Here is a 16,547-nt window from a genome sequence, read left to right on the forward strand (position 1 = left end):
GAGTAGGTCGTGACTTATCCTTCAACTGTGAGAAGTATTTGGAAAGAGTAAGTCTTGGTACACTACATTTTTCTATCTTAAATGCTTCACTGGTCCCACTCCACTAGGGACCCCTTCTTCTTTTAATTAACCAATCGGAGGTCGTTCTTAGGCAGCACAATAGATTATGCACGCCTTCGTCTCCACTTTCCTCCGAGCTCATTTCCGAATATGCTAATCAGAGAAGTGTCGGTGCAATTTCGTCAATTACATATTGAATATTTATGCAACATTCGCATAATGTTATTTTGCAATAAGCTTTATAGTATATCATGTGAACTGTCCAATAATATCCTTTCACCAATGATTCACATTTAATAAACTTCTTATGACGATTGACGCGTGAAACTGCGTAATTGAATACGCAATAAATGCATTTAATTAGGGGAATAAATACTCTTGTTACGCAATAGATACAAATGTATTGTAATCTTACTTGCGTATAATATTAAATTTAATTAACGACATAAAATAAGCTTACCCCATAGTATAAAAAAAAAAAAAATAGGATTGGAAGATAAATGATTTAATAATTTCATTTAATTGATTATTTAATTAATTTTAATTAATTATTTATTGTGTTTGATCTTATAAGACGCAAGTAGACGCAAGTAGACGCAGTAACTCGCGTGGGCTTTGTTCTTTAAGATAATTAAAAATTGCTGGCTTCACTTTTTACATTGGATTTTATGTAATATTCCGTTTTATTCATTCATCGTTAAAAATTTAAAGTGTCATAAAACATCTGGAAAATTTCCAGTGAATATTTTGCTTATTTACTCTTGCCTATTTTCGAGCGTGCTCATATTTTCCCGGTACGGTAAAACTTATGTGTTTACTGCCAAGAAGACGTAGACTCTGACTGAGTGTCGAATATACGTAAACTATCGAGTAAAAACATTTCCTGAAAATTCACTGTACAAAACTCTGCACGTGCGACAACAAGCAACAGGCGTGCGTGCGGACTCGACCTTTTGGGACAATGCTTGCATTGTTTCCAAGTGTGCCGCATCTAGTCGATCGCATCGGAAAACGACCACGCCCAAGAGGACCCTTCATCTAGCCAAGTTCCAAGAAAGGGAGAGGCGACCAAGCAAAGGTGACCAATAGTAAGGGCTCCCCACTTCCGACACTTTCCCGATTAGCAAATTCGGGACTGAGTCCGGAAGGAAGTGGAAATGAAGGCGTGCATAATCCATCATGCTGCCCAAGGTCACCTCTGATTGAACAATTGAAAGAAGAAGGGGTCCCATGTGGAACTGGGTCAGTGAACTATTTAAGAAGCACAATGTAATGTACTACCAACTGATTCTTTTCTAACACTTCACGTACAATTAAACGATAAGTCACGACTTACTCTCACGAGGAGAACCGGAGAGACAAGTCGTTTAGCTGAGTTTTAATAAGAAGTTCTTTCTACAATTGTGAATTAGTATACAGTTGAAATTGATCTCACCAAGACTAGATTGCATAGGACCTGACCACTTGTAATCTCACTTGGAGATAAGGAAGAACTTAAGAGTTACAATATAGTAAGGGAACTTCACAACAAGTCAACAAAGAGAGACTGGAAAAATCACGATACACTGGAAGTAAGTCCTTACAGCTAGTACTGATTCTTGATTTTTCGGCTTAAGTAGAAAACGGACGGATTAAGGTTCAATTACCGAAGCTTCCCAGACATATTCTAGGACAAGACCAGCTACAGACGCCACAGTGGCTTTTCAATCCCTCCAACGATAAGTTGTTCCCGCCACAGGTGGCGCACAGCTTCACATAACCTCTATTTAGGCTCTTATACAACCCATATTTAGAGCCAACTGCACACGTGTTGAGTTAAAACACAATAATATTGCAGTGTTCGATCAGAGCACTACAATAACCATAACCTCAATGTGATAATATTCAATAGATTATAACCTACTACTTTTTATAGTAAATCATAATATCACTAGTTATATACAACAAATAAGAAATTGATTATCCTCTAGTTCTCCAATAAACAGATATATATCAACACCACAAGATTATCAAGAAATATAAAAGTTTATTTGTAATTTCACCATAGTTAATGATTCCCATTTGGAAATAAAGTAAAATAAATGAAATAAACAGCAATAATAAAGATATGTGTTAATTATTAAATCGATGCATTAACGCTTTACTTGCCCAGCAACCCCACACAACATCTTGTGGGTTTTTTGTTCTAAGTTGATTATTGCACGTTTGGCTGACGAGTCAGATTGTGGAATTATTTTCTGAACACTATATTATATATATAATTCATATTGTTTAAAACTATTTATATATGTTTTTATGTTTTTGTGTTTTTATAATATTCATATTTGAATAACTGATGAATTGAAATTTATATTTAAACCCAGAATTGAAAATGATTTTTCAATTTTTTGTACATTTTTATATATTTCATTATTTAAATTAGAATAAAATTATATTTTCATTTAAGTAAAGTTTTTTTATTTATAATTATAAATATTTTATTTTTATTTTATTGTATAAATCATACTTGAATTTAATTCGCTTTGAATCAATAATTCAATATTCATATTGTTCAGAATTTTTTGACCAATAATATTAGTTTTGCTTTGCGCATGCCTAAATAATACTCTTATTTTCGCCTATCATTATGACAAGAGTTTTTTAGAATAACTTCAGTAAAGTAAATTTTCATAAGATTTGATTGTTTTAATAGAAATATGTCTATAGAATTTTGTAAAACATCTTTAAAAAGTCGATTAACTCCAATTCAATGGTATGTTACACAAGAAAAGGGCACTGAAAGGTATTTGCATTATATTTCACTTTAAGAAACAAAATTTATACGTAGTTATAATGGTGATTTTAATTTGATTTGTTAACTGTAAATAAAGAATTATTATCATGGTATTTTAAGAAATTAATCGTATTGAGATATTTTTTAAATATTAAAATTTCTTTATATTTGATATTTGTAACAATAAAATATTTAACATGCTTATAAAATTTCCAAGTGAGCATCGAAAGTAATAATTGTTTCTACGTGTATGAAATATTACATATTTAATGAGAATTTCTAAATATTAACAGTTTTTTAATATTTAAATAATTAAATTTTAATATTTAAATAATTAAATTTTAATATTTAAATAAAAATACATTTAAGTGAATATAAATATATTTATTAAATAAATATAAAATATTAATTTTACTTTATACTTCATTATTATAATTTTAGCTTATATCATTATTAATGAATTATTTGAAGAATTTATTTTTGTATCATGGCCAACTACATAAATAAAATAACATCTCTATATATGTTTTTATTAAGAATTTCATTTTGTTTCTAAAAATAACTATAATTTATTTAAATTGTTCAAGGCCTTTCAGTGGTTGCTATAACAAGTTTTATGAAAGTGGAATTTATACTTGTATTGTGTGTGAGCAAGAATTGTTTTCTTCTGAAACAAAATATGATAGTGGATGTGGATGGCCAGCTTTCAATGAAGTTTTAGATCAAGGTCGAATAAAATTAATAAAAGATACAAATCTAGGTAGGTACCTAAACAAATATTAACCAATAAGTATATATAATTAGTTATTTCTTAATTTAATGATCCTTTAAATATCATTATATTGGTATAAAGGACAAAATATAAAATATTACCTTAATCTAATTATTTAACTATTGGATAATATTTTTTTTTTTTATTACTTTTAACTTTAATAAGTTTATATATTGTATATTAATTTAGTAGTAGTATTATTAAACTATAAGGCTTAATTATATATAATTAATTTTGGATATACAGTTTTTATTTATATAAATTTTAAATATTACTGAAAAAAAATTCTATTTTTAAATAAAATTAATATTTTGTACTAAATTATTATAGAAAGTATTAAAGGTACTTAAAAATAATAATTTAAATAACTTTTGAGTTATATGTAATTTTGTGTAACTATTCATGATATATTTAATTATTAATTATTTGATTGTAAAAACATAATTAATGTTACTGATCATTGTTATTTCTATATTGTAATAATTTTATATGTTGGTATTTCAAAATCAATTTAATGTTTAAATCAAATTCCATTATTTATAATTTAATTAATAAGGTTTTAAATTTACTAAAATTGTTTAGTCCCATTAATAAATATTTTATTTTCATTTCCATTATCTTCTATTGATTTCCATTAAAAAATAAGTAGAAAGGAAACAATTTTCAAATTTTATCTTTGATTGTTTTAATATCAGTTATATCTAAATAGAAATTATTTTAGTTATATTATAAGATATTCAATATAAGGATAACAATTTTAAAGTTTTAAATTAATTTTTAAAGATTTATATTCTTTGATCATGTATTACTATAAAAATTATTAAAGAAAACAATCATGTTTTATAAGAAAATCATTAATTTTCCATATTAGTTATTAATTAATAAGTTTAAAAAATAATTCAAAATGAAAAGAAATGTGATAATATATTTTTAAAATGATTATATTTACCAATATTGGTTATTTAATATAGCATAGATATTTTTTTATAACTATTTTTACATTGTCATAATAGCTGAATGTGTTCAATTATTTTTAATTACATTTGCTTTCGTATTGCTAATTGCCAGATTGCCTATTATACTTAAATAAGTAATGATGTTTCAACTATTTTTATAAATTTAGAAACTACTTGAAATTGCTTAATTAATAAAAATAATTACTATAAAAAATAACATTATCTAGTGAAACTGATAAATTAAATGGCCAAAATTTTATGTAACTTGCTTTTGAAAATTATAGATATTTGATTGTTATTATCGATTCTATGGATTTTTCATTGCATATAAAATTATATAAAATTTAGATTAAAAGGAATAGTTGGTATTAGGTAGTGTAAAAAAATTTAATAAGGGGAAATTTTTAATGCATATTTACAAAATATGTAATTGTGTAAAGTTAAAACTCATCTATTTATTATTTATTATTACTAATGCAATTAATGTAGTATATTTTTAATAGTGTTAGATTAACTAAGAGTTTTAATAGATAATTTAATAAGAGAATCTGTAAATTTCACATTAAATACACTAAATGATTTTTCTCACATTAAATATGTCAAAAAAGATGTTAAGATTAAGTATTTTTTATTTTTATATATAGAGGTTTATGTATTTCATCTATGTATAATTTTTTTTCCTATTATAAAAATAGAAGAAATAAGTCTAATTAATAAATTCAAAAATACAAAAGAATGCGTACATAAGGCAATAATTCAAATTCATAAATTCTCAAATTCTGTTAAATTAAAATCACATTATTTATATATTTGTTTTATATATTAATAATGGATATTTTTTTAATAACTTGTTTGTTATGTATATCAAAATATATACATAATTAGTTAATCTTACATTAATGAAAATAATATGATTTGTAATTAATACACTTACAAAGTTCATGTAAAATTTTGTATGTAGAATATACTAGATCAAATCAAAAATAAAAATATATCCTTTATAATCTAAATCCTATTTTTAGAAAATTTTATACAATAATAAAATCTACTTTTAAGACTTCAAATATACTACGAATAATTTGATTTATTAAATAATCAATGTTTTATAAAACAATCTTTACGCAACATAGCTAGAATTATCGATTATCTTGTTCAAATTCTCAAATGTTAAAAACTACTGCAATTACTACTACATATTGCTTAATACTGTACAGAAAATATTATATAAACATATTTATATTTTATTATGATTTTAAATTATTACATGCACTCATTTATGTATTTAATATTATACTTAATAACAGTTTTTCTTTCTCTAAAGTGACTTTTCAAATCATTAGAATTCATTTTAAATAATTCATAAAAAGATTTTAATAAATTTAAAAGAAATAAATATTTTATGTAACTAAAAATGTATAGACAAAAAATATTACAGATTAAATATAAAAGAGCTAAAAATCTTATAAATTAGAACATATTTTAAATTGTTACAAAATCGAACATAGCAAGAGATATAATTTAGTATTTAGTATTTGTTTAAAATTAATTCAATATATGAAGTGAATCAAATAAACTAAAAAATATTGAAACATTTAATACTTTACTTGTAATACTACAATAAAAATAATAAAAATAAGAAGAATTAAACTGTAATCATTACAGGAATAAGAGAAAATGATTAAAACTATGCAAATTATATATCTGATATATCTTACTTGTTATTGAATTTTTAAAGTATCTATTTAGTTTATTATTAAATACATACAAAAGAATAGATGAATAATTTTAATAAATGCAATGCAGAAAAATTATTACTATATTCATATTGCGGTGATATTAGTTTATTTTTAATAGTAATTAACAACATTTAAATTACTTAGCGAAATTAATAAACATTCATTTATTAAAATTCAAATTTGTATACAGCATCAGTTGATATTAGAAATTAATATATTTATTAATTTGTAATTTTTAAAAAATTTTAACATAAAGAATTCAAAGGTTTTAATTTGTTTCAATGTAATTAATAAAAATTAATAAAGACTACATTATGATTTTATACTTTTTTTATCTAATTTAAATTAAAAAAAATTTAAGTATAAATGTGTTATAATCCTGACAAATACTGACTATTTCAGGAACAAAAATCATAACGAAATGCGAATGAATTTGTAATATAATAAAAATTTATTATAGATAAGAGTAATTCACATTGCTTATATGCATCACCACGTTTCTCGTTATCTCAGGAAAAAACAAAACTCACATAAACTCAAGTATTTGCCTTCCAATGACAAACATAAAATGTAGAAGTATAAAAGTAATAAATAAAATCTTTATATATAATTTAGTCTTATCGATAATACACTAAGTATCCTCTGAATTTTTTTCTATAATGTGATTGCGCTACTAGAGTTTTGTGCTTCTTATTTATATTATTCAATTTGGACAATTATAAACAAATATCACAGGTGAAAAATTTTCATATAAAAAGAAAATTTATATTAAAAAATTAAGATGTGACAATATAATTAAATTATAGTACACATAGTTTCAACTCATTTACGGAATACAAAATATTACTATAATTACTATAATTAATAAAAAGTACTCATAATTACATTTATGAAAAAAACAATATTGCATGAAAATATAATCTTAACTATTATAACACGTTATACTTAAAAAAATATACTAGGTAAGATAAAAAAAACACTAAAAAATAGAACTTTATTTAAAAAGATTAGTAAAATAAAATTCTAAAGTAAAATATACATAATTTCTTATTGTTACTACAAAACTTCAAAATAACTAATTTAAATAGTGTATCACGAAGCATCGTAAAAATTTATAAAGAATCTCACTGTTTGAATAAATAATCCTATAATATTTGAAATGGTAACAATATAGTTTTAAAATATTTAATACGAATAAAAATAATGACTTTCATAATTATATGTAAATTATTGTATAAAAATCATAATTATTTCATCCTAACATTGAATTTTTGTTTATAGTTAATTAATCCAAAATAGAGTAAGAGATACAGGTAAATAAAAATGAGAAATTGGTATATATTTTAATTATAAGGATTTGAAAAGTCGATACCTTAACAATTGAAGATATATGTTATTTATAAATGTTATAGTTAATATAAATTTTAAAACTAAAATTGTAAATTTAGAATCTAAAGAATGTAAAAAGCTTCAATGTAATCATTTAATATCATATACTATGTTTAAACGCATTCAGCATTAATATAAAATATGCTAAGTAGTATATTCCATAATATGAGAGTTGTATATAAACATATAAATAGAACTGTATAATATTTATAATTTATTATAATAAAACCTTTAATTGCCTATATCTGATTTGTTTACATAATTATCTTTTATTGATGAAAAATAATTCACCGCAAAATTTTTATATTTATTATATATGTTTGAATTTAAAATAGATTTTAGAATTAAAATTTAAGCATAAAATTTTAATATAACTTACTATAAATGTATGAATAAGTATTAAAATAATTATATACTTTTTTGTTTTGGATTCACACCGATGATTGCACTAATACAAATTTTGCGTCGTGTTATCGCGACGCATAGTTGGTGGTAACTTACTTGTATTGATGACAAATCCAAACATGATTCGGACAGAAGTAAGTTGTTCAAATTGTAATGCTCATCTTGGCCATGTATTTAATGAAGAACGAAAACAAAAAAAAAAAAGATTTTGTATAAATTCTGCAGCTATTAATTTTAAATCAGCAACGGCAAAAAATAGTTAATATCAATAAATTATATTGCTTTAACTGCAAGGCTATTGTTGTAAATATGTAAAAGTTTTTCCATAAATTCGGGAATAAAATTAACTTATATATTTCATTTCTTTGTTAATTGTATGTATTAGATTTATTTAGTTTTAATAAACTAAAATAAATATTAATAATCTACATTTTATCAATTTTATATTTAATTTTTACTGAATTGTTATTAAATTTAACGAGACAGCTATGTAATATATTTATATTTTTAATAAACTGTAGTTTAATTATATATATAATATACATCATTTTCTAACATGTTATAAATTAATAAAAATACAGTCACCTAACAAAATTGAGCCTTCCTTACGACTATGTAAGAATATAAATGAATATAATATTGTAACTAACAGATTAGAAAAATGCAATAATGTTTTAAATATATGCATTGTGTCGGTGCCCGTGATACAAATATATGTAAAAATATTTTTTCATAAGGGATATATATGTGAGTGTGTAAAACGGATACGTGTAATTATTTGTATTATTTGTATTTATTACAAATATTATTATTTGTAATTATTGTAATTGTAAATATATGTAATACTTCCAAAGGAACTCCTATTTTGAGATACTATTCTTATATATGTATCATAAATTCTAAAAGTACATCAAGTGACATATTTATCGTTTTCTTTTTATGGGCATATTTTTGAATGTAATCTTGCTTTCGTGCGAACATCTGTAAATACTCTTCCTTCACCGTAAATGCTTTTTTTCAATATATATTTTCACATTTCAAATTTGAATGAATCGGAAACTGCATATTTATACATGAGATGCATATGAATACATAATCGATGAATTATCATACATGAATACATAAGTACTTTTGAATTGTAATTATGAATACATTATTACTTTAGATTAAAATAACGGGGTAGAAATAGCGAATAATACGTTTATAATAGCGAAAACTCAGACTAAGAATTAATGTATAAATAAATACTGTTGCAACCACTCTTATAATTTTAATTTCATTTGTTTCATTTATAATTAATATTTTATTTCCTATTGATTTTATAAGGTATTAAATATCACATAGACTTAGGTATAAAAAATTTTAATTTATATAAACTTTTTTTATTTGAAACAAATCAAAATAAATTTTAATAAACCTTATTTCTCCTATGACTATCCTTGGAATGATTTTCAATTATTCAAGCCAAAAAATTAACAGAGACTTAAATATTATAATGTAAGCCAGTAAAGCTTATTTATTTTATGATTATGCATTTTAATTTAATAACATTCACATATTATATTGAAAAAGTAGATTAACGAAGAAGTATCGCAATAATGGTTAAAAACCTGAATAAAAAAGTATCACCAAGCATTCTTTGTTAAATCATCAAATAGCTCAGATATAATAGTCAAAAAAACTGTTATACATATGCTAATTGCAAGAATTATACTTAACACATGTTGCATAAGAATATTAAAAGAAAAACATTGTGCAAAGAAAATTACAAATTCCATTATTGGATAAAACTTTTCAATACAGTTTGTAGATAAACATAAATGCAGTAAATTACTTAAGAAACATGTAGGTATATATATATATATATCCACTTGGCTATTCATACCAAATGATCAAATTTACTTTCCGATTCTAGTCTAAAGTGTAGGATACTTCGATATCTTAAGTATAACAATCAAGTATTCAAATCTCTTTTACTTATCTAATATTAATTCAGAGATTGAAGGATGAAAACGCTGTTTAAACATAATTTTATTAACTTAATCAGTAATAATCAGTTTAGTTTTAATCTTATTTATCTATACTTATAAGAACAGTTCTAAAGCATTTATCTGCTTGGCATTCGCTTTATGTTTAAATATTAATTTCTTGTTAGGGTGTGATTTGCTTTTTTTTTTATAAGTTATTTTCTTTCAGAGTCTATATTGGTACGCTCATCTTGAATATCTACGGAAATTATTCTATAAACTATTGATTTGATAAAAATATGCATCTAAAACATTAATTTTTTATATTTTATTATATTCCACAATTGCATACCATACTATCAGAAAATATAATTAATATATTATAGCTAGAACTTCTTATTATAAGCTTGGTTTAACTTAATAATTTTGTTCAATCTGTTAAAGAAGCTCTATGCTTGGTAAATAATTTTTCCCTTACAAACAAGCTTGTGTTAAAGTTTATGCTAAGTTACTTAGTTTTTTTATTATTTTTATTACTTATTATATTGATAAATACAGTTTTCTATTAATAAGCAATTTGCTACAACTTTCAGAAATCAAACTCAATTTCATGTCAAAAATTTATCTAATCTACGATTGAAATTTGAGTATCTATAATAAGTAATAAGTTATTTTATTAATATATAAAATTATAAAATTAAGAAATACTATATAAAATAAAAGCAAAACATTGTTTAAAGAAGAACAAATAGTGAAGCATAAAAAAGTATACAAAAAGTGAGAAAGATTTGGAGTAAAATAACCCAAACATCATATTATATTAATGTTCAATCTAAAATATTAAAATAGATTAAAGAAAGTAAAAGGCTTCAATTTATTAGTTCTGATATAGATAAATTTATATTTAATACATTTTTTCTTAATGTATGTATCCATCTAAAATTAATTCATATTAAAAAACATCGTTTTGAAATTTTTCTTACAGTTACTACAAATCAATAACATTAATTAAAACGAATCACGATAATGAGTGCTTATATTAAAAAAAAATCAGTGTTTAAAAAATTTTTAAAATTTTAATCATTAATAAAATGATATATTGAATTTTAAATTTATTTAAAAAATTAAAATTTTATTTTAGAAATTATAAAAAGAGAAAAATATAAATACAAATTTTTAAAAGTATCTAAAAACTGTAAACATTGAAAGATAAAATAAAAAAGTTAAAAACGAAACTAAAAAAATTATATAGTGAGAATTTAATTGTTTTTTAAGATATTGCTATAATAATAGTTGGACATATTAATCTCAAATTTCAATTTAAAATAATTTCAATAATTTAAAAATATACCTTATTAAAAAATTAATCTATTTGTTTTTGTTTTTTAAATACTAGAATAGATCAAGTCAATTAACGTAAAGGTAAGTTTATATTTACAAAAACTACTAGAGTAAATACAAAATTTGTATTAAGAAACTTACCAATGTCTATCAACATTTCTATTATCCAAATTTACTATTAAGTATGGAAACATTATGCAATCTTATATAGGTAAGTTCATGAATTTAAATAAATTTAGATAAATACTAAATAAATAATTAGCTATTCATATTCGTGTTTAAATATTTTTTGGATTAAGATAATCTATATTTATATATGCAACTATAATAAGTTCATAATGTACTATTTTAAGTAATGTTAAATAATGTTAAACAATTAATATTGTTAATATAAATATAATTACTTTATATATTTACACCTAATTGATTAATTGAAAAATAAATACATTTATAATAGACAATGAATATAAATACTAAATTACAATATTATTTGAAAATGAATTCTAAATTTTCTATAATACATTGATATGTATTATAAAAAATTTGAATAACCATTTCAAATAGCAAAATATTTCAATTTAAAAAAATTTATTGGCAAAATTTAAAATATGAAATTTTTTTTAATTAAGTTTTTAAACTATAATTTGCATTATCATAGGATCAAAGGGATGAACATTAAAGATATTTTAAATGATTAAAATTAAAAAAAATCTACTACTTACCAGTTACTATTATTTAATTAATCATAAATAAATCATTTACCAATTATTAAAGTCATGAAATTTAATATATTTAAAATATTTAATATTAATTTTTTTTATAAATCTCATAACTATTTCACCTCCACTGGTAAAAGTACCTTTGACATGGAAGTAGAGAAGTTTAAATTGTACTCTATCATTTTAAAGAACTAGGAAAAATACAGCCTGATTTTTTATATATCTTTTGAGTTTTTCCCGCATTTGCAATATTGTTGCAACGTTACCAAGGAAACCTGAGTGCTAAACTGAAAAAGCCGCAAATTGAAAACGAATCTAATCCAAATGAACCTATTAAAGTAAGAGAGAAGAAGAAACATAGGCATGTAACTTTACACACTTATTCACTTTCTCATAGTAACAAAATTATCTTCGATTCGATATTGTTAGTACTTCGTTTATCGATTGCATATGTAACTGAAAATTTAATTTGTAGTTTAGTATCAGCTACTTATTTTTTAATTACTCTTAGTTATTTATATATGATTCAATCTAATAACTTATTATTTTTAAGTAAAGCAAATTATATTAGGATTTATGTAGTTTATTAATATGTAAATTAAAGAACCATATAATATCATTTAAAAATCATAATAGAATTTTTTTAAAAATTAGACTTGATTTTTTTTATAAATCTAATACTTGTATTAGATTATTTATCATATTTTACTAAGAAGCAAATTTAATCTAATAGTATTTGTATTGAAACATGTTTTTAACAACAAATATAAAAACGTATAAAATTGGACATCTAATTAAAAAGAAAATTTTTTTATTTTTGTATAATTAAAAATGTTATAATATTTATATATATATATATATATATATATATGAAAAATTAGTTTTTAATACCTGCAAAATTACATAAATTATGCATTAAACTTGTATTCGAACAAAATTTAAAGTTATTCAAATATTTTTATAATACATATATATACGAGAAAAGTAATGGAAAAATCATTTTAAAGTATCTTCTGGGTTTTTTACATGGAATATTACATGAAACTGCACGGATAGATACTTTCCATTTATTCTATAACCAAGAACAAAATATATAGACAGAAAATTTTCTTATGGTCAGAAAGAAGTTTGTTTTAATGCCTAATTCACTATTTGCTGTTAAACATAATTTAAATAAATTTTTGTACTTAGTTTAATTAAAAAACAAGAATGGGTGAGAATGCTGAACACACAAGAGTTCCATCACCCGAAGATATTACTCAAGCAGAAAAATATAAAGAGGAGGCGAACAAATTCTTTAAACGTAAGTTTTATAGATGCTCTAATAAAAAATCTTTGAACCGTTATATTATTAATTATGATGTAAAGTTTGAGTTTACAAAATGAATATGTACCACATGCAATTCAATCACGTGTATTCTAAACTTAACCACACTTTTTATTAAATTTTTAAGTTTTTTTTAATTAAGATCAAATACTTCTTTAAATTTCTTCATTATTAACGAAGTTTAGAGCAATAATTAGTCTATTGACTATTGTATAATATTTATTTTACGTTACTTGTAATTTCTAAATTTTGATATTAAGATTGTCAATTTTGTTTTGCTTTATATTTAAGAACAGTAAATGTTATGATCTATTTTTCTCACAGATCAAAATTATGATGCAGCAATTTCATTGTATACTAAAGCTATAGAATTAAATCCAACAATAGCTATTTATTATGGAAATAGGAGTTTTGCATATTTAAAGACAGAATGTTTTGGTTATGCACTCATAGATGCTACTAAATCATTAGAGTTGGATAGAAATTATGTAAAAGGATACTATCGACGAGCAGCAGCTAATATGCCTTTAGGAAAATTTAAACTTGCCCTTAAAGATTATGAAACAGTCATGAAAGCTAGACCAAAAGATAAAGATGCAAAACTAAAATTTACAGAATGTAATAAAATTGTAAAAATATTAGCTTTTGAAAAAGCTATTGCTGTTGAAGAAAATAAAAAAACTATTGCTGATTCAGTTAAATTAGAAGCTATGAGTAAGTTCATTTTAAGATTTATTTATTATTTATTTTTATTAGTTATATAGTCAACACTTTATATTATATAATTTTTTGTTGCATATGTGTACAATAAGTAGAACAAAGAAAAATTTTAAATTGTATAAATTAATTGTTTTATGTAATTAATGCTTTTTTCAATTATATTGTTAGCCATTGCTGATGAATATACAGGACCAAAATTAGAAGATGATAAAGTTACATTAAAATTTATGCAAGACCTGATACAATGGTACAAAAATGAAAATAAACTTCATCAAAAATATGCTTTTAAAATTTTACTTGACATAAAAGTCCTTTTTATGTCTCAGCCAAGTTTAATTGATATTACAGTACCAGATAATGAGAAATTTACAATTTGTGGTGATATACATGGCCAATTTTATGATTTACTTAATATTTTTGAGTTAAATGGTTTACCTTCAAATACAAATCCTTATGTATCCTTTGATTTGAATTAAGTTACTTTTAAAAGTTACTTAATATAATTTCATGTTTTACTTAAAGATTACATAGTTATTTAATGGAGATTTTGTTGATAGAGGATCTTTTTCTGTAGAATGTATATTCACACTATTTGGATTTAAATTATTATATCCAAAATATTTTTTTATGTCTCGAGGTAAATATTATACTTATAACCAATTTAAATTTTTCTATTGAATTATATTATTTATGGTTAGGTAACCATGAATCAGCTACTATGAATCATATGTATGGATTTGAGGGTGAAGTAAAAGCAAAATATTCTGCTAAAATGGCTGACTTATTTACAGAAGTTTACAACTGGTTGCCACTAGCTCATTGCATCAATGAAAAAATTCTTGTATGTATTTCTTGTATTATAATTTACTACTATATGATTTTTATGGTATAAAAATTAACAATAGTATAATTATAATTATTTAATATATTCAGAAATATTTCAATAAAATTACTTAAATTTTATAATTTAAACAAGTTATTAGACTTTTTAACATTTCAATTATTATTTGAAATTTGTTGATGTTATAATTAATTTTTTTATTAATAAACTATTTCTGATTATCTATAACAATTATTTTAATATTTTAAATTTTATTCATTTTTTTATTCATATATATTAAACTGAATAATGAAAATTTATTTGTATTTACAAATGAGTCTATATTTTTATGTAATATAATTAATATTTATTTAATATTTATAGAATCTTACAAAAACTTTATATCATTAACTATATATAATTGACATATGAATGTTAATTAATTTATTTATTTAAACATTCCATTCATCTAAGTAAATTATACTTTAAGATATAACAATTTAACTTTTTACATCTAAAGTTTATAGTTCGATTAATGATATATTTTTTGCACACAGGTAATGCATGGAGGATTGTTTTCTCGAGACGATGTAACATTAAAAGAAATACGAGAAATAGATAGAAACCGACAACCACCAGATGAAGGACTTATGTGTGAATTATTATGGTCAGATCCGCAACCACAGAAAGGTAGAGCACCTAGTAAGCGAGGAGTAGGAATCCAATTTGGACCTGATGTTACAAAAAATTTCCTTAAACTTAATAATCTTGATTATATCGTAAGAAGTCACGAGGTAAAAAAAGATGGATATGAACTTGTGCATAATGGAAAATGTGTAACTGTTTTCTCAGCACCAAATTATTGGTAAATCTTTAAGTAATTATTTGAACTATTTTTGTCAAATATTTATTTGTTTCTATATGTTTGAATATAAATCATTTTAGTGATACAATAGGTAACTTAGGTGCCTTTATTACACTTACTGGTAATAACATGCGACCTACTTTTACCATGTATGAAGCTGTGGTAAGAAATTTATTTTATTTATATTTAATATTATAATAATAAAATGTATATTAATTTTCTTTTAGCCACATCCAAACGTAAGGCCAATGGCTTATGCAAATTCTCTATTAAAATACATGTATCAGTGAAAAATATAAATTTATAAAAAAAAAAATTATTAATTATGAGTAATTAAAAGTAGTTCGATTATGTGTAAAATATATTCTATACCAATTCAGAGAAAGTAAGGTGCGCTTACGATTGTCTGATATAATAAATATTGTACTCAACTTTAAGTACAAGACAGTGGGCTGCAATACATAGAGAGATACTTAATAATAATAAGTACTATAATAATAAACTTAATTTTGTTCATAAAAATTTATAAGTTTCATGTACAAAGTTTTTGATAAATAACTACAAAAATTTTAGATTTATATCAAATGTCTATAAAAAAATTTATACAGACTTTTATTTTATTTTAATAAGAATTGCTAATCGCACCTTGTATGAAGATTTCATATATTATTTTTCAAAAATTTGTAATTCAAATTTA

The 16,547-nt window shown here is 22.4% G+C and overlaps 1 protein-coding gene across 1 annotated transcript; it reads left to right on the plus strand.

Annotated features, from left to right (window-relative positions):
* The first annotated feature begins 3,514 nt into the window (after window positions 1–3,514).
* PpD3 (protein phosphatase D3) lies at window positions 3,515–16,140 on the plus strand. The gene is made up of 9 exons (XM_011505309.1): window positions 3,515–3,593; window positions 13,310–13,421; window positions 13,770–14,159; window positions 14,334–14,620; window positions 14,697–14,802; window positions 14,864–15,006; window positions 15,543–15,850; window positions 15,931–16,012; window positions 16,078–16,140. The coding sequence occupies exons 2-9, from the start codon at window positions 13,328–13,330 to the stop codon at window positions 16,138–16,140; spliced, it is 1,473 nt and encodes a 490-aa protein (XP_011503611.1). The 5' UTR covers window positions 3,515–3,593; window positions 13,310–13,327.
* The last annotated feature ends 407 nt before the right edge of the window (window positions 16,141–16,547 follow it).

This window comes from Ceratosolen solmsi, unplaced genomic scaffold, assembly GCF_000503995.2.
Source record: "Ceratosolen solmsi marchali unplaced genomic scaffold, CerSol_1.0 scaffold87, whole genome shotgun sequence".
NCBI lineage: Eukaryota > Metazoa > Arthropoda > Insecta > Hymenoptera > Agaonidae > Ceratosolen > Ceratosolen solmsi.

Excerpts from the sequence above, each read along its gene's own strand:
- PpD3 (XM_011505309.1), top strand. The coding sequence starts at position 13,328 with ATGGGTGAGAATGCTGAACACACAAGAGTTCCATCACCCGAAGATATT. Across the intron at positions 13,422-13,769 it reads GGCGAACAAATTCTTTAAAC|ATCAAAATTATGATGCAGCA; the intron begins GTAAGTTTTATA and ends TTTTTCTCACAG. Across the intron at positions 14,803-14,863 it reads ATATTTTTTTATGTCTCGAG|GTAACCATGAATCAGCTACT; the intron begins GTAAATATTATA and ends ATTTATGGTTAG.